This window comes from Tachypleus tridentatus, chromosome 12 (assembly GCF_004210375.1).
Source record: "Tachypleus tridentatus isolate NWPU-2018 chromosome 12, ASM421037v1, whole genome shotgun sequence".
In the NCBI taxonomy this organism is placed as follows: Eukaryota; Metazoa; Arthropoda; class Merostomata; order Xiphosura; family Limulidae; genus Tachypleus; species Tachypleus tridentatus.
In genome coordinates, this window is record NC_134836.1 from 104,926,548 (window position 1) to 104,947,319 (window position 20,772).

General features: G+C 29.7%; 2 protein-coding genes across 7 annotated transcripts in view; both read right to left on the bottom strand.

The window, feature by feature from the left end:
* Positions 1–3,759, bottom strand: part of LOC143234221 (serine/threonine-protein kinase tousled-like 2) — a 110,950-nt gene extending 107,191 nt beyond the window's left edge. Inside the window, exon 1 of one of the 3 annotated variants that reach the window (XM_076471408.1) lies at positions 3,573–3,759. The gene's annotated coding sequence lies outside the window, so the exon portion shown is untranslated. The remainder of the gene's footprint in view (positions 1–3,572) is intronic. The other 2 variants (XM_076471414.1, XM_076471410.1) reach the window with 2 other exon arrangements.
* A 5,497-nt stretch (positions 3,760–9,256) lies between these two features.
* Hmt-1 (ABC transporter ATP-binding protein/permease Hmt-1) overlaps positions 9,257–20,772 on the bottom strand; it is a 69,737-nt gene continuing 58,221 nt past the window's right edge. For all 4 annotated transcript variants that reach the window (XM_076471417.1, XM_076471418.1, XM_076471419.1 and 1 more), the window contains 5 exons: positions 19,022–19,122; positions 18,016–18,128; positions 16,283–16,377; positions 13,700–13,768; positions 9,257–11,427 (listed from right to left, as the gene is read on the bottom strand). In XM_076471417.1, coding sequence (XP_076327532.1) covers positions 11,319–11,427; positions 13,700–13,768; positions 16,283–16,377; positions 18,016–18,128; positions 19,022–19,122 — 487 coding nt within the window. In that variant the 3' untranslated portion in view covers positions 9,257–11,318. The remainder of the gene's footprint in view (positions 11,428–13,699; positions 13,769–16,282; positions 16,378–18,015; positions 18,129–19,021; positions 19,123–20,772) is intronic.

The following is a 20,772-nucleotide window of genomic DNA, read 5'->3' on the forward strand; positions in this document are numbered from 1 at the left end:
TGTATTTAGCTTTTACAGAAATTTGGTGTTCCTCTGAAAAGCTTAAGTACAGGGTGCCAACAACATCATTTACACTAGAATTATGATTATTTTGTTTTTATTAGTGTGCAGTTATCTAGACTGAAATAATAAGAGCAATAAACAATTTGGTAGGTTGGTTATTTTCTTGTCTGGTATCTTAGCAATCATTTTTTAACCTTGTTTTTTTGGTTTGTTTGGTACAGAAACAAATGAAAGTACATAGCAGTCATCTTTTAGAATTAAACTTTTTGTCACTGTTGAATTTTAATATCAATACTCGTATTATGCCTACCGAGTACCTTGGCCTTCCCTATGTACAGAGTTTACCAACCCTAGATATAAACATTCCCTAATTTATCAAACATGCTATTTTATTCATCTACAAATATATAATTTCTTTTGTATTTGAGCCTGTTTTAAAGAGTTCATACAGTTATGTACATAAGATATTTGTATGAAATATTTCAGAAAAAGGAAAGAACATGAGCTTACTTTAAAAGTCTAAGACATACACAACTCCAAATGTGATAGAAATAGAAACTACCTCAACTTTGGTTATAATTTTGAGCATGTCAGAAAAAGTGGATGGTAGATAGAATGAGATTTTTTTCTAATGGACTATTAATATAAAACATAAAACTGTATCAAGTTTCATTAACCTTTTATCACTCTCATCTGTGAAAGACTTACAGAAAAACACAACTCTTTATATCAACTTATTTATGTGCATCACATTCTAATATTTACAAAACAAGCTTTGGGCATAAAATCAACTGAATAAAACACAATATTTTTGGAACATCATTTAAAAACTGTGTACAAATAAATGGTTTACTTTATTTAATTGAGCTTAGCAAATATTCACAAGCTTGATTATTAAAAAGTAAAAACATGTGCAACATTTGGCTTTATATAATTTCATCTCTTTGAATAATAAAATGATTTAACTGTTATTTCCCTTAGATAACCTTTCCACCTTAATAACTGAGCCATACAGTAAATATAAACTGTTTATACAACCTTTCATGCTTGTGGTAAACAAAGTAACATGATGAAACAATTATCTACATTCTATACTCCATTAATACATGTACAGACCTTTTAATTTACTAGTTAACTTATATCTATAATATTTCCTTGAAAATATAAAATGTTGAAACTGGAACATTAGCTAAAATAGCTTGTGATGAACCTAAGTTATACTATTTAAGGTAAAACAATATTGTTACATAAGTGTAAAAAAAAAAAACGTATAATTTTTAAAATATTCAATTGTCATGCCAAAAACAAACATGTATGTGTGTGTGTGTGTGTGTATATGCATAGTTATTCAGTCATGTTTAAAACTACTAAATAAGTTATTTTCCAGTTCAATAAGTCATTTTTTACATTTAAACTCATAACTGAATAAAAATTTGAATCCCATAATAAATTCCACATTTAGATATTGTACATTTGGGGAATTTGTGTCTTTCAGAATATACCAATCTTTAATCTGTATTAAAGTACAAGTCTAATATTTTCTCATTACTACATAATTATGAATTTATCAAGTAAAACTACTCATGAGAATTTATTTAAACAGTTAAGAATATTTTTGTTCATGAAAAGTGTTTTAAAATGCTACCTTAAATTTACTTAGCATAGAAGTGAAACAAATTTTTGTCATTATTTAATATATTAAAGAAATGTTACTGTTTGTAAGAACTTAAGAGTAATAAATTCTAGATCAATGTTACTGGATGTTAAACTTTTGAGCTAGTTATGACTTAATTCATTTCTTCTTGCTAGTTAAGGTAATCTGATCAATGGCCTCTCAAGGTTCTAAAGTGGAAAAATGTGCTTGTAATTTCACAAGAAACATAAAATTGTTAAATTGCTCTTGAAGTTGGAATTGTATTATGTCTTTCAACCTAAATGTTTTCATTTTCATCTGTTTTTACTTTAGCTGGGGTTGCATAACTTGAAATTGTGAAGATAATCAATATATAATTTTACTTTTTTCTGCATAAACAGAAATTTTATGGTGCTTAATTTCAAGATATTTGCTGCATAATTTTCATTTTTTGCTACATAAACAAGGGCTACAAACTAAACTATAAGGTTTTAATGTTGCATACCTGTTTTGGTAGGATCATATATTAACTAAATAGCAATTGTAATACACTAGACTATGAAGGTATTGTAAATTTTGTGACCATAAAAAGTTTAAATCCAATCACCATAAAAAAAAAACAAGTATACAAAAAAGGAAAGATTCAAATAGCCAAATTGAGTTATATTATTATCCCAATCATTCTTGTAAGGCATTTTTAATTAGTAAGATATGTGAGTACTCTTTAATTTTACTTGTAACTTCAGAATCCTAACTATATATCCTAATGACAAATATTTATAGTTACTTTGAAAATATTGAATTGTGTGCCACAGACCAAACAAATTTCCTGTATTAAATATTATGTTACTTCTAATCTACATTATTACCTACTGGCCAGAATCTGAATTTATAAAAATATTAAATCTGGGATTTTACAGATCTATACAAAAATAATGAAAACACATATAAATGTAGGCCTAAACAAGCTTGGGGTACACATTGGCATAAGTGTTGATAAGAAATTTGTAAAAATTGTGCTAACTGTTGAGAAATGCTATAAGAGCCACTCTGAAAACAATTTATATATGTAGTGCATATAATAATGTACCAATCTGTACATACCTGTTCCAGATAAAGGTTATTTAAATACAGAAAAATAGTAATCACAAAACATTGATTTATATGAATCTTAATGTTTTAGCAATGTTATAGGTTTCCAATGCTATTATTATTATTTTGTTCATGTTCAACTGTTTATAATTAAACTATATAAACATTTTCTAAACTCTGAGCCTGAGGTACTTCCTTATGGATGTTGGTATCTAAAAACACATCTATATATTCAATATGGAGATTATACAAAAACTCTGAAACAGATGGCAGAACCTACTCAACACATAAACTAATAAAGGTCATTAAAAGTACAACTACCTACAGTCACTGGTGTTTTCACTTTTCTAACTAGTTATACAACAGAACAACAAAAAAAAAAGCAAAAAAGAAGGCAGTCACTTTCTTTCCTTCCGTGAATTGTATATAAGCAGTTCTACGATTCATTAGGAATTACTATAGTTCACTTTCTAAATGTCTTATTCAGCTGACTTTAAAGAAAAACAAAAATACAATAAAATATAGTCTAAGTCTGTTTTAGGACTAGGTTTCATCTTAAATTATTATATATAATAATATGTAAAATTGATTACAATCTTAACATCAAATAATGTCTTCACTATATTAATAATAATAGATTATATTATTATTTTAATCAGACGTAGTTCATAGTAATACTAACAACATTTAATTTTGTCTCTGCAGTCTAAATCTACCACCTTCTCGTTCTGTTGCTTAATATAATTAATCTTTAACGACTAACACATTTTTAAAGTGTTTTGAACCCATAATGTTAAAATAAAACACAATACCAACAAAGAAACAAAAAGAAATGAATTTTTACCAATAATGCAACTTCTTCAACAATTTTAAATATTCTTTTTTTATTGTTACATTAAACCAAATTTGCTCTCGTATGTGGATCGGTGAAAGCGCCCCTAAACGATAGAAAAAAGTAATAATGCAATAAGAAAAATGTTAAAAGGAAAGAAAATGAAATATAAACAACAGTACACGTTGCAAAAGTATTCATTAAGCGAGTCTACTCAATGATTTATCGTCTCACATTCTTTAAACTTCTTTTGATATTTTAGAAGCTTGATTATCATTGTTGTTGTTTTTAACACATACCAAAACAAAATAAATATTAAACTATCAAATATAAATGGGATTTAAAATGATTGTCTTATCATAGTGCTAGTTATCAATAAGCTACTTTTGTAGTTTTGACCTTAAATGAACGTTATTAATATAGTAACCCGTGTGGTACGACCACAATTTAAGTGTAGTTTTCTAACGATCTGGCTTGCTTTTCAGTGATATGAATTAAAATGACTTTTTTATGTGAAAACTATACAAATCGTCATCATCAACGAGAGTATATAAATAAAAGCCAGTTTTATTTCGAAAAATTATTTTCGAGGTGATCAAGGATTTTGAAACAAGGCGTTTATTAATAACTGCAACTGAGAAAACTACTAATTCGTAGATACATTAATTGTGTACTTATAATAATTTATGTATATGCGACATACAGATATCACATATCCCACTCCCGAATAATATATACTTTCATACCTATTTTTATATACTAATTCAGTCATGGGTATTACGCTTTATGACACATACCCATCGAAGATGTCAATCTGTTGTTTCGTTAATGGTTCTATCACTAGTCTGTGTGTAATGTTATTCAATCATAGTCACATAAACCTGGGAGATATACTTTCCGATACTTGTGATCTGGTTTATGATTAATCAACTACAAAAAAAATATAAATCATGAAAACAATTTTAGCACTGTTGTAGAGATTTGTTTTTCAACTGTGAAAGTGTAAAGACTTGTTGTGAAGTTTTGTTTGTATCTTTTTTGTTTAAATTAATACTCCAGACAACAATTCAGGCCTAGTGCAGGGAGAGATATGTTTTATTTCTAGATTGTTAGAATTTCCTTCAGACTTTAACTGACGAAAAGTCACTACGCTTATCCTTTCAAATGCTGCATAGGTCTTCTTATTTTTGTGGTAAGTGACTGTGTGCTTCTTCTGTTCGGTACCTTGAAATAACACATACAAGAAAAGACCAACAACATTTTACAAATTATTGAAATTTTAAACATTATTTAAAATATTACATGAAAAGTGAAAAATAATTCTGGAAAAATAAATTATAATACTTACAAATTCGTCTTATTTTCTATCGTCTATTCTTCTATAATTTAAACATTTTGTCTATTAGATTCATGTTAAAACACTGCCGATAATTAAACTTCTAAAATTGAAGAAGTCAATTAATATTTTTAATTGAAATAGACTTCAACTAGTTTTAAAAATAATAAACAGAGAATTTGTTAAATTTTAAGTTCGATATTATTGCAGCACGTTTAACTGATGACTTTCTCCCATATCATTTGATTAACTATTGAATGATTTATTCAGTATGGCAAAATGAAATTAAAGAATTGTACGTTTCTAATCTAAAAAGTTGAACAAGGATTTTTATGAAACTACTAAATTTCATACTCTAAGAATCGCCTTTGTTGTAGAGAACAACATTTTGACTCGATCAATAAGAACAAGTGCGCCACACCATGAGTGAAAATATTTTGAGCTAAGATTACGTTGAAGTACTCATTGTTTGTTTGTTTTGAATTTTGCACAAAGCTAAACGAGGGCTATCTGCGTTAGCCGTTCCTAATTTAGCAGTGTAAGACAAGAGGATAGACAACTAGACATCACGACCCACCGCCAACTCTTGGGCTACTCTTTTACCAACAAATAGTGGGATTAACCACATATTATGACGCCCCCACGTCTGAAATAGTGAGCACGTTTGGTGTGACAGAGATTCGAACCCGCAAACTTTAGATTGCAAGACGAGTGCCTGAACCATCTGGCTATGCAAGGCCTTGAAGCACTCATATTATGAAGATTGTATAAGAAAGTTTTAGTCGTTATCATTACTGTAAAGGGTGATTACACAAACGTTTTTTAGGTTTTTCAGAATTTTATTGAGACTAATTTAACGTTTTTTCTTAAAATTGTGTTTTGAGGACTAGTAATATAATTAAAGGGGTATAATTATGAATAAAAAATGTTTTTATTAGCATTAATACAGCCTTTTTTTGAAAAAATAACTAGGAAAGCTAACGTTTTACCTTTACTTCGGTAAATTACCGTCTGGTTATCCAATGAAAAAAAACAAACGCACATCAATAAAAATATTTTAGAATACCATAACATTATTATTTTTTGTTTTGTTTTTTCATATCCTCTGATGGTTCACTGCATGGTAACTTTGTGAACTTAAAACGCTAAAACCTAGAGTTCTAAAACCACAAGCGACCAGAGCGAAATTTACCACTGTGTAGGTTTGTGTTAAAGAACAAACAAACACACTTATCGTCTGAAACGGTTATAAATTTTAATGAAGTTGTATGCGAAGATATCAATTAATTTTACTTATGAACTAACATTTAAAAAATCTCACAATGCACATTTCAAAACGAATGAGAGAACTATAGGGCCTATTGAACTTTTAACACTTATATGCATAATAAAAATTTTATGATAATTTTCAAAAACGTTTTTTTTTTTTTTTTCGGGTGGCCAAGACATTAAAATTTGGAACTTCTTAACACCAGTACTTTATAGATTTTATTTAGAATTACTTCACATTAACAAGAATTTTCAACATTTGCTTGGAACGTACAATGAATAGTGAAAATACACACCTAAAACCACAAAGGGTTCACTGACAACTTTCGCTGAATATAAACAAATTTCAATACATGTTTTAGACTTCACATTAAGTAGGAGAAAATAAACTACAAGATAGGAATCGGATTTCACTTGTGAGCATGAATCATCTTTTATCTTTTTTTTTTTTTTTTTTTGAAGTTAAGAACAAAGCTGCGCAGTGGATTATCTGTGTTCTGTCCCCCACGCGTATCGAAACCTGGTTTCTTGCGTTGTATGCAGATATACCACTGGGCGGCAAAAAACCACAAAAACTTCAATAATAATACCAATAATTAAGTAAAAAATCTAGGAATAGTAAATTCGGGTGAAGTTGTCATAATTATGCGTTGTTACATTATTTGTTAAATTAATATTCAACAGTAGTGAATATTAGTTAACTGAGTTGATTATTTTCGCCAATATCTACTCCATTCTACACTATTGTGCCCCCTCCTGTTAGTGTCTACTACCATAAAAATATTTATTAAATTGGTTCCATTTTACTACATTACATTGTCCCGATACCTTTTGATATATCTAGAGTGGGAGAAAATTTTAGGTCATCCATGTGTAACGAGTTTTACAAATACCATAACAACGTAAATGTTTTTTTATAAAACAAAATATTAAAATGATTTAGTTTTCATAAAAGTACAATACAAGTATTAATAAATACACAATAACAACTTATTTTTAGCCTTAATAATAAACAGTTATTAGGACTGTATACTTTTGTATAAGTTGTTTGAATTCGACGATTAAATATGAAAATCAAAAAAATTTAAATATTGAGTATGAAAACGAGCGACATTTGTAAACCAAAATTGTCGATGTATCATGTAAATATTAAATTTTTAGTATACTGGGCTTTGGAAAGTATGCTATAAACTCAAATTGCAAATGATACTTTATCTAAAACTACACACATACATTCGGGATAACATTTTGCCAAATAACACAAGTATGTGCCCAGAAAGTTTTTATTCTCAAAATAATAGGGCCAGTCAAACATTAGGAAACACAATGGCAACGGCTCACATCACCTATTACTGATTAAGCGTAGAGAATTAATATCGCTTTGTTAAACACAAAGATAGACACTGAGCTATATGTGCTGTACCAAACACGTGTGTTAAAACCAGATTTTTAATGTTATAAGTCTTCAGACATAACACTGAGCCAATGGTAGGTTTATGTTAATACAGAGCAAGCTAAAACTGTGACAGTAAGTTATCATGAGACTATAGCAAAACGAGCTGCATTTTAAACAAGTCGAAGTTTCTAGGTTTGATGCTACTGAAAACATTCTCCATTTTCAGGTGTAAGAATATTATGCGAAAATGGACCTATTATTTAGTCCAAAGTGCTTATATGACAAAGAGTTCTTCTAGCTATATTCATTGGGTGAGTATTTCATTATATTTTATAATTTTCTGAAACAATTTACAAATACTGGCTCTGTGTGTAAAGTTAACGAATTACCATCAAGTTTTTATTTTAATAAAGCATTGCTGTTAAAAAAATATTTGAACTTGAATAATTACTTTAAAAGTTTAACATAAGGATGAAACTGAGAAAAAATATTCCCATGAAACTGTTTATTTTTGAACAGATTTACACTTTATAGCCTAAAGTATAGTTTAAAGTTGCTTTTGTAGAGTTGTTCTAAAGCATTTAAAAACAAAATATTTGGACAGTTAAACATTTGGAATGTGTTGAAAAATGAAAAGTAGTCCCGTTGATTAGCTTTCTTTTTATTGATATATCAAAATCCTTTTCCAAATCTGATGCACTTTCATTACTCTCTTCATAATGTCCTATTAATGAACCATTTTCATTAGGAAAAAGTAAAGGCACAAAATATTGGTAATTACTTACTTTTTCTAAATCTCTAAAAACATAGTTATTAAAGAATGTTCATAATTAATAAAATTATAATTACAAATATGATTTGGAGATTCTATCACTATGTGAAGGTATTACTACTTTAAGAATGCTAGTACATTTTTACTTCAAGTAGGTTCCTCGTCATCACTAGTTTACTACTTTAAAGCGATATCTTTTATGCTCATATTTTACGTTTCTGATAAAAAATTCTTTAACATATTGAATACTTTAGTTCATGGAATCTTGTAGAGGCATTTTTAGTGTTGTGATTAACAAACAAAGCTTACTATTACTATCTTTTTTTTCGAAATTCTTAATAGAATTGAAATCCTTGCAATACCTGTAATCTGAATTTTCCACCAGCTTGGCTTAATTCACACCAGTTTCCAGGTTACGAGGGAGTACATCCCATACCACCATCCAAAGTTCCACACAAAACATAATAGTAGCTACAGTACAAAATTTTGCTCCTCAGCTCAATAAAGCAGTTTTCAAAATGATTTGCATTAGTTCTGTTCACAGGGATGGCTACAGAAAGCTTAACAGCTGCTGTAAGATAGCTAAGTATGGAACCTGACTGATGTGTAGGCTAATATGAAAACTTTTACTATTTTGTACAAGCGAAAAGCAATCTAGCCAACCCTCTAAACACTGCATTATTTGAAACCAAGCACTATTGTGAGGCAAATTATTTTGGCAGTAAAGAGTGGTTTTTCTGATGTTAATAGATAATATCCTTGAAAAGAGTACTTTCTGGGTTCCAACATAAATACAAGAAACCATGACACAACTCTGTACCCTCTAAATCTCCCAAATTTAGTCTCACAGACTTGGTGCCATAGTTTTTTCAATCTGTATTCTCCTCGTGTTTTTATATGAAAGTGTTTCATATCTTACAATATTCCTTTCATAACAATTTTTATTCAACATTTACCCTTACATAAAAGACATCTTACTAACAGAAAAATTATTTTTTTTTGATGCTCTATTTTCTATACAAGTAATTTAAAATCTAAAACTTATATAACCATAAATGTAACATCTTATGATACTGATTCCATGTCACCTAAGCAACATCAAATTAAACAAATATAATCAAAAGTACAGATTTAAGAAAAATATGCCACAAAATGTTGGAAGGAAAAAACAGAAAAACTCGCATTTTTAGTACACCAAAAAGGCTACTGCAATTTCAATAAAGTACAAAAAAAAAAAAAAATATAGTATTTGCACAAGATGCAGCAAGATGTAATGAACTGCTCAGACTACGAACTTGAATAAAATCAATAGACATAATATCATCACTCATAACACATGCCCACGGGGAAGTGGTATTACTGAACAATCTTCAAATGATTTGGGTGCAAGTCAATAATGTTATTGATTTCCACCCTCACTATTACTACCAGTTAGTTGTTGTTTTTAGCAACAATATCCATTGCAAAAAAAAAAAGGCTTGCATGATAATCAGTTTAATGATAGATATAAATTAACATCTTTAAAGTTTAAAAGAATGTTTGCATGACGTACGAGAGTGCTTAAGAAATCTGGCTCAATTAATACCTTGACACCAGAAATACATCTGTTGATAAAACTTCTGAAATATTAAATGCACACTGTTTAACTCAAGTACATTAATCACATATTGTAGAAAGCCATCATACAGAAGTTAAACACAAGAACTACACCACTAAAATAATTTAAAAAACAAACTGTATATTTACTTAGTAAGTGAATGGATACCAATACAAGTAATATTCACATTTCACTGTATAGTTTCACATATAGATAAATTCATGTTATAAAATAAAAGATGTTTTAATAAAATATGTCTAGAGAAACTACAAGATAGCTACAATATATATGTGTATTAAAATGCAAGGTTAAAAACATAAATAATTGAAATTTGCACTTTTTTTGCATTTAAATTTTTTTTTACGTTTCATTTCTTTCTTAAACAAATGCTTAATAAACGTAATGTGAATTTAATAGTTAATTACTCTTCAGATGTAACAAAATGTTTTTACTAATGTCATAAAGTTTGTTTGTAGTTAAGCGCAAAGGTACACAAAGGGCTATCTGTACCCTGCCCACCATGGGTATCAAAACCTGATTTTTAGCACTATGAATCAACACACTTACTGCTGTGAAACTGGTGGGCTAATAATGTCAGAAAGAAATAAAATTTTAAGTCTCAAGTATGATAGTGGGTAACAAAAATTTTCTAGCATTTTCAAACATCCATGTTTTGAGTAATTACGTAAAAACATTTTTTGCAGAATAAAAGTGACGTGAAAATTAAAGATTACTTAGAAGAAACTACTGTTCACAAAATTGACAAGTTACAAGAAGAAAGTATACAATACAAATCTATCAAAGTTAATAGATCAATTCAAAAATTAAAACAAAATATGAAAAACAGGACTGAAATAGGCTTAGTCTTAGGTGCTGCCTCTGAGTGAAAACAGGGGATGTGGTATCTCAATATCTTGACTGAGGAGGATGAACAATGTATTTATCTCTCTCTTTCCCGATGGTTTAAAACGAGTAAATTATTTTAGGTATGGATATGTCATTTGAATCAGTGTCCATGTAGGCAACTGTATACAGAACTCTGACTCAAATGTATTATTAACACCTTATTAGGTATGAGTTCCACTTTGATTGTGCTCAGTAGAAAATCCATAGATATAATTTACACAGTAGACTGCTAAGTGTTGCTCAACAAAATTAATAGATAACATTATTATTCAAAATGCTTCAAGTCTTCTTGCAAACATTTGTCAAGAGAACTTGTAATTTTAATATCAAAACAATGGAAGTTCCACTAGTTTCTGCAGATCTACTCTAGGCCTCAGTAACTAAGATTACAGTGCTTTCTCAGCCCCAATAAATGCTGCATGTATACCCCCTCTCCGACGTATAACCCATGACTGCACCTATGGACCTACCAGTCACTGTCATTATGTCTCCAACGTATTATTATAAGACTCTGAGGTGTGACTTCTCTTTTCAATTTGTTGTTGCCACATTTCACTATAAACTCCATTCTGTTTTAGAAGTTCTTCATGTCTAGGAACACAAAAAAATAAACGTAGATAATCATTTATAACTAGAAGAATACGAAGATACACTGTGATACATCAAACTGTTCAGTTCATAGTTTTGAGGGCTTAAAATTGCTCTAATATTTGATGTCTTATGTTTTGATTAGAATATAAGAAATTTTACATAGGATGCAACAAACAGCATTAAACTCACTTCTAAAAAGTAGTGGTTTCCACTTAACTACTGAGGAATCATCATCCCCCATAACAATACTTAAAAAAATGTGTGTTTAGTGTGGTTGGTGAAAAAAGCTTGTCTTACAGGTATTGTAACCATAAACAAGATCCTGGTCAGTTCAGTACTCTAGGTATTTGAATAACAAATGTAACATCAAAAATAAGCACTTTGTATCACATTAATTCATTGTTCTATCAAAATTTAAGGTTTCAGATTACATGTAAGCACAAAGATTAAAATTTATTTTAAAACTTTGAAAGTTGTGTGTTAAGGAAAACACCTAGAAGCTCGGTAAAGACAACATTTTGTTTTTAACACAAACTAAACAGAAATTTCAGTTCTCTATCGAGTGCTGCTAACATTTGCAAGACATGCTAATATTGTTCATACAAGAAGCTTCTTTAATACATTGAGTAATATAATTACCATTGTAAGCACATTCTATAAATTTAATATATAACAGTAGTACTATAGCTAGGTAAAGAAAACCTGGAACATCTCATATTTTTCAATTATAAATACGTTTTTATATGGCTAAGATCTGAACTATCAAAGTTTGAAATAAATTTATGTTATTAAATGTAACACTGCTAAGTTAGTTTTATCTGAAAGACAATTGTACCAATGATGTATAATTTCATTTGATTTCAGAGGGTCATCATAGTTTGATAATTTTGGTCTCTAATGTCACAAAGTAATCTCTAGTTCTAGTTCTCTACTTTTATCCAGTAAAAAAAAACAAAAAAAAAACTATTTTCTTTATCATTCAGACGTCACTCTTTGTCTATAAATCTGTTGTACAAAAATAAACTGTTCTACAACAAAACACATGAAGTTACATATTAAATAAAAGGTGAATCTACAAAACCTGTAAACATAAGTATACAGTAACAATAGTGAACTGAAGCTCCTCAGTTCACATATATTTGATACTAATATGAATGTACAAGGTGAGGATTTATGAAAATGTTCAGAACAAACACTCAGCAGCAACTCAGTCAAGAAAGTACTAGTCTTCCTTTAAATGTGTACTTTTGAGGAGAATATTAAAGTATAGATTATATGGAAACTGTAATAACTAGTCTGTCCAGTTGAGAACTTTCAGTGTATTCTGTGTTAACTATATTTATTTGACACTAAGCACAAAGCTACACAATAGGCTATCTGTGTTCTGCCCACTATGGACATCTAAATCTGTATCTAAACAAACAGAATACTGCTATGCCATTTGGGTCTTCAGTAACTAACTAGAAGCTGTTGTGAAGCACATTATAAGATTAACATTATCTAATACACAGAAAGTTGTTTAAAATAAACAAGTAACAGTGTTTTCTGATGTTACTTAATCTAGTTCTACTTGATGGTTACCTAGATGTTATAACAACAACAAAGGTTAAATTATTTTAATAGTTATTTAACTACTAAAAGTTTAACCTTATTGATTTTTTTAGTGCAAAGTTGTACAATATCTTATCTTTATTCTGTCCACCACAGAGAAACAAACTCAAACTTTTAAAATTGTGTCCATAAACTTAGCACTGACCTTCAAGAGAACATTTAGTTTTAATCTAAATAATACCACAACTTTTAAAACAACCCATTTCAATAAGAAACAAGTAAAACTGTTTATGAAACATCTATGCCCCCAGTAATGTTATACTGTGCATTTAAGTCCTGTCCAATTCGATGAAGTAGCACATTTCCACAGTACTGGGGCAGATTTTTTATACAACAATGAACTTTGACCTTGTTCCACAATCTTTAAAGGTTAATCATGTTTAGAATGTTGTAGTACTTGATCAACATCCTGCACTGAAATATCATGTCTACAAGTGTCAAGAATAATTTATCTTATACCAGTAACCATTTGCCTTCAAAAGTTAAGCAGATCTAAAAACTTTTATGTAGCACCGGTTTCATGAGTTTTGTTAATGTTAATCCATTCAGTTTTGAAATATGCTATCCACAAGATTGGACTGGATAGGGGCAAACAGAAAATCAAAATTCCAAGTTTAAAGTTAAATTTAATCAGCTTTACTTTAACACATATTATACAGACCTTCCTCGTTCTATGATTTCTCCTTCTCTTATAACCAGGATTTCATCTGCATGAATTATAGTGGACAATCTATAGGAAAAGAAAACTTTACTTAATAGCTTTAAGAGTAAACTTTCTTTTATGTTAATGTAATAAGAATTGTACTGAAACAAAAATAATAGACAGCTAGAGTATTACTTTATGTGAACAGAACCATGTTTTAAATGTTACACAGGGCTTTGAAAATATTTTAAAAAAAGTAAATAAACACAAAAATATGGCTTTAACACAGTCATGAAATGCACACTGATAAAAGTTTAAACTTGATCTTCTATGTTTTTAACAGAATACACAGTAAAAATTCTTCAAACACTGTTATACATTGGCTGATCACTTTATTAGAAACTGTGTACCCTTTCAGAGTTGTGCCTGACCTGAATTGCAGATGCAAGTTAGGTTAACCATTTGATATGTCAAGTGATCCCTGCAGCACCCTAAATGATGGGATAAGTACATTTGCAGTCAGTTTAAGAGATGTGTGAAAAGGCAAAGATGTTGCAGCATTTAAAAGAGGCATGGCAGTGAGTGCACATATAACAAGTGCAACAGTGGCCAGGAAAGTCACTGAGAAGCTGTTCCAAGACATCAGACATTAGAGTTTATCAACATTGGAAAAAGATAAATAAAATGTTTGCTGCAAGGGGAGGAACTGTGGCCATAAACACATGAAAGAAAGAGAAAACATGTGGCTATAAAGGATGTCCAGATTATCATCAAATGGTGCATCAACTGAGAGACTTTCAATGTAGGGCATTCTACACCCACCTCTACCTACACCTTGAAAGGAACATTACAACAAATGGACTACTAAAATAGGATACTACTGCATATACATATGAATTCAGTTATCAACAAGAAAAAATCTCAAACAGTGCAAAGACTATAGACATTGGACTAATTGGGGCCAGTGGAAGGTGATGTAGTCCAATCAATCAAACATATGGCATGGTATACAAGTATAAGTGACATGGTAATAGAATTTCTTAATGTGTGCCACTGAAATATATAATGTTATACTTTCTTTAATTATTTTGTTTAAAACTAAGATGATACATAATAAACATTCTTCTTCTATTGCAGATATCCCAAAATAAGAGATATAGTTTACAAAATTTTAAAAAACTAAAAAAAGATCCATCTTAAAATGCACAAAGAAAGATTACATCTTTATTTTCTAAATGCATGTAAAGGCTGAAACTGATACCAAAACATTTTCTACTTAAGGCATACAACATGAAACTAAATATACTAAATATTATTCTATAGTATTACAAATTAACCATAAAGAAATAATTATAGTTAAATAAAGAAAAAGCAGAGACATTTTAAATTTCATAAAATTTAACTATAAAGAAATAATTATAGTTAAATAAAGAAAAAGCAGACATTTTAAATTTCATAAAATTTAACCATAAAGAAATAATTATAGTTAAATAAAGAAAAAGCAGAGACATTTTAAATTTCATAAAATTTAACCATAAAGAAATAATTATAGTTAAATAAAGAAAAAGCAGACATATTAAATTTCATAAAATTTAACTATAAAGAAATAATTATAGCCATCCCAAGTATCATCCTAGTGGCTCTTCTCTGAACCTTTTCCAATAATTCAATGTCCTTCTTAAGAAAAGGAACCTGAAACTGTACATAGTACTCTAAAAGAGGCCTTAGGAGTGATCTATAAAGTGAAACAATAACACACTTTCATCTTTTATTTAATATTTCTAGCTACATTACACTGCTTAGGTGATTTAAGTGATTTTTTTTTTATCATAACAACAAGATCATTTCCTTCAAACACAGTATGCAATGCACTCCCATTTAAACTGTAACAACAATTTGAATTGTGAAAACCTGCATGCATAACCTTATATTAAACAAGGCTTCCCCTTAGGGAAACCATGCTGGCTCTTTGTGGCTGCAATGCATCTTTACACATATTCTTCAGAACCTTTCCAACTGCTGAAGAAAATCTAACTGGACTATAATGGTATAGCTGACGAAATTAATTTCACTTTAATTCAAAAAAGACAAAGTTGTAAACATTAAAGAAACTAGCTATGAAAACCCTTAACCTCCATCGAATTGAAATATATTAGACATGGTAATTACCCAGGAAATGTTTAATCAAAAAGTAATATTTCATGTAAGATATGTTTCTTTTTAGCTCAGAGGCATAAAAACCTCATTTCATTTCAAAATTTAAGTTTACATGCATAATTATCCAGCACAATCACACAGTAATAATTTGGTACCCCTAATATTCTGAACTGGTTGCTCATTGAACTTATAAAAAGTTAGTCAATCTTAGTATTCTTTAATTTCCCAGAAGAAAACAAATCATACTTAATTCATTTGCAGTGGAGGTGCAGGTTGATAGGAACAAATTTCATCAAATAAACACTAATGCCATAAGTAAAGAAACCAATAACAAATATATTATTTTACTCGTTTTATTTAAGATAGCTCTGTTAAAAATTTTTCTCATCTCAAATCATACTATGAAGTCAATAGTTAACAGTTCAAAGTATAAAAAATGCTTACCTGTGAGCTACAATGATTGTTGTTTTATTACTACATATTTTAGCAAGAGAATCTTGAATATGCCTTTCTGTCTTGGTGTCCAGAGCAGATGTGGCCTAGTAAAAAATAGCATAAGCTGTTGTCATTTACTACTGTACAATAGAAGCTTTTCAAAAGAAAGAAAAATGGAGATGGGGCATAAAAAATTACTTTTTACGTATTTTGTAACTAAATTATATTCCATTCATTATTTAATGTCAGTTTCATTAACTGTAATTGTTAAGATGTTAAATGATATATTAATTTTTATTATTTTCCATTTTTTTTCTTATAAGGATTATTTTGCATTGAAAGTTTAGTTCACAGATTTTGAACTAAATCTCCTAAGCTTACCAAACTTCATGAATCATTGTTGTGATAAAGGTTTCCAGCTGACAAATCAATGTTTTGTAATTGTTCTAAGTTTTTATGATGTTGGTTATGCCTAATTAGATTATTATACTACCAATATTAACTACTAGGTTAATTTTTAATTATGATGTAAAGTAAGTACATTTTTATTCAAACAAAAACTTAATGATAACTTATTAGTTAAATAGACACCAAGTTTTCAGTTTATTGGTTAACAGCTTGTAACTTTCCCTAAACTTGTCAGCAGTTGTAAAGTATGTCATACAGGACCTTCTAAAACAAAAATTCATCATATCTGGGGCTAATAACTAGATATTAAATTGCTTTTTTTACCACAAAAAACACCAACTGGGTAGGACCAAACTGGTGTTAGTTTCATCAGTAATCATAATAACCACAAAAAACACTAATTTGCTAAGACCAAACTGGTGTCAGTTTCATCAGTAATTACAATAACCACAAAAAGACATACAAAAAACACTAATTTGCTAGAATCAAACTGGTGTTAGTTTCATCAGTAATTACAATAACCCCAAAAAGATGTGCAAAAAACACTAATTTGCTAGGACCAAACTGGTGTCAGTTTCATCAGTAATTACAATAACCACAGAAAGACGTACAAAAAACACTAATTTGCTAGGATCAAACTGGTGTTAGTTTCATCAGTAATTATAATAACCACAAAAAACACTAATTTGCTAGGACCAAACTGGTGTCAGTTTCATCAGTAATTACAATAACCACAAAAAGACGTACAAAAACACTAATTTGCTAGGACCAAACTGAACTTAGTTTCATCAGTAATTACAAGAACAATAAGAGCTATGGACTCATTTTTATCACCTAATAACCTTTAATATTTTGATAGAGATAAAAAATTAATAAATATAATTATCTTTACTAATTAAGAAAGAGAATGATGATTGGTTATGGCTCAGCACTGTTTAACAGAAATTTAACCCCACCCTTTTTTTTTTTTTACATTGAAATATAATTTCCCTGAATGGATTAGACATTTAATTTGGCAAGCTGTTACTTCCTGCAAGAACTTACAAGTTTTGTAGGATGACACTAGTATTTTTCTTAGCTTTCTGCTTGAGTAAATTTGCATTTAGAATTAATATGTAGTATCTCAAATTTAAAAACTAAAATCAATTGTATCAGAAAGAAATTCATTCTATATCACAGCTATTTACAAGTTGACCATTTATGGATATTTAATAAAACTAATTAATATTGTTTCAGAAGAAATAACCTATCATTTGAAGTAAAATTTGTCAACGAAACTTTGGTTTTCCAATTACAAATCTTAATTCTAAGTTACTTTTCAGTATAAAACTTACCTCATCAAGTAAAACTATTTCAGGAGCTTTAAGTAAGGTTCTGGCTATAGCTACACGCTGTTTTTCTCCTCCACTGAGTTTCAAACCACGTTCGCCCACAACTGTTTTATAGCCTACGATAATTGAAAAAGGTCGCATTACAGCTAGGTTCTTTATCACTACCACCACTCAAGAGGTTACATTACTGCAAGGTTCTCTACCACTAACACCACTCAAGAGGTCACATTACAACAAGGTTCTCTACCACTAACACCATAAAGAGGTCTTGTTACAGCTTGGTTCTCTATCACTACCACCACTCAAGAGGTTACATTACTGCAAGGTTCTCTACCACTAACACCACTCAAGAGGTCACATTACAACAAGGTTCTCTACCACTAACACCATAAAGGGGTCTTGTTACAGCTTGGTTCTCTATCACTACCACCACTCCACAAGTTTTATTATACCTTTTTTCTGCTGTTCAGAATAAAAAAAAAAAAAGAGAGAGAAATTTTAATGACTTGCATTTTCTTTTAGATCAAGCAGAACAAACCATAATTGATTAAACTGCAACTGCTAACTTTCACTTGAAAGATGAGAGTGGCTGAGGTGAAATTTGACACTTTTAATGAATTTATGAACAAATTTTACTCCTTATTGTTTTACTTGTGTTCAACAACGTTTTTATGTTTTAAGCAAATCTTAGATCACTTATTTTAAGACTGTTAGCTCACAAATACTAAATTTAAACTTCTTCAGTTGTTTAACTTACAAAATTCTACCAAATGTTGTCTGTTAATAGTTTTAATACAAACATCTAAGCACACACAAAACTCAGCATTGAACTGCAGAAAATTATTCCAAGTGTAATTCCACAATGTAGAAAAATATTCAAATTGGATTAATTGATAAGAGGAACCATTCTTACAATTGCATTGAATTACCAAATTTTATCATCTTTGTAATAAAAATCTATTAAAACTATCATCATTCATAACGACAAACAAAGTAGCTGTATGCTAACCATCAGGAAAGTCTAGAATCCTGCTGTGAATATCTGACCCTTTGGCTGCTGCTTCTACTTCTTCATCTGCAGCTGACACTCGTCCATATCTGATATTATACCTACATATAGTAAAAGATATTTAGTGAATCTGTTAATACAGTACTGCCTCATCATAACGCTACCATCAAGGGTCATGTGCACCTGAGAGCAATGTAGGTGGGGAAGCATTATAACCACCCAGTCAATTAAGTGCTCAGTGCTGAACAAGTATGAATTCAACAGACCACTAAAGCAGTAAATTAAATAACTCTTTCTTTAAACAGCAAAAATATATATAAAAAGAATGTAGATAAGATACAATAATATAAAAACAACTGATATATTCAATGGATGATTAATATCACACCAAAAGCTACTAAACCTGCTGCAGTTAATGATGTGACATCTATATTTCCTTCCGATTCTGAGCAGTATCTTGGTTTCACCTATGAACAGTTCTTGGAACTTTTTTGCCATCTCCACAAAATTAAACCATTTCCCCTTTACTGACATTATTTATGATCAAACAGATAGAATCCCTGCTGGGTCCAGAATGTATTCAATAGTTTTCTGTGCTACCAAGAACACAAGAGGCTAGAAAACTGCCCATGTGACTTTAAGTCCATTTTTTACAAACAGAAGTTGTCAACTACACTTTCTTGCTATTTCAACAATCAAGTCATATTTCCAAATTTCTAATATCAAGTTCACATCTCTGGGTACTCAGGACTTCCTTAATTTTTTTTTTTTCCTTTACTTGTTTAGCCTGCAAAGCCATGTGACAAAGAACTAAGCAAAGGTTGATACCAAATTTTAGAAGCCAAGGTATCACAGCATTACATCCAAGAAATCAATATAACTAATAGCATTATAATGAGGCAGTACCATACTTAAATTTTTCCTACATCAAATCTATAGATGAAAGTACAAGTAGAACTGAACTACCACTTTTAACAATGTCATCAAATTTCCCTAGCTCCTGGAAATACAAAATGCATGATTATAAATACACTTACATGAGTATTATACACCCCGAGTGATTTTTTTGTTCAGCCTTTGTGTATAATTAGATGTTAAACAAAGCAGAGTTTGGGAATAAAAAAAAATCATATAAAAAATTCATAAAGCAAATTTTAATCACACTTTTATTGTTGTTTTAGCACAAAGCTGCACAATGGACTTCCTGTTTATTGTTCACCATATTTTAGCATTGTTATATTTAATCTTATGATTAACCCACCAGAGCACTTGAGGCAAATTAAGACAAGTAAAAGAATAAGGTGCAATTTAAGGTTATACATGGCTTCAATCAAAGTTGTACAACTAAAAGCTTTACACAGAACTAGATGATAGGCATTTTTAACTATTTCATTTGACTTGTACACTTTTGTTTTTCTACAGTGCTAATCATATGCATAGATCCTACAATAAAATGTTTTTTTAAGTAACAAATACATTTTTCACTAATTAATATAAATTGCCATAGAAAATGAACATGATTCTTAAACACCTTTATGACTTAGCTAGCCACACCTATGTTTGTCTTTCTTAACCTTTTTAATAACTGATTTTCAAATTTTTTCCTCAATGTAATAAATCTTTTAATCTATACTTTTCAAAAAAGAGAAACGCAAAAGGCACAATATGAGACAAATTGATAACTAGTTTATTCCGGGTAGTTCTGTATGACATGTGTGAAACTTTGCACATTCACTGCTGAACATCCAAAG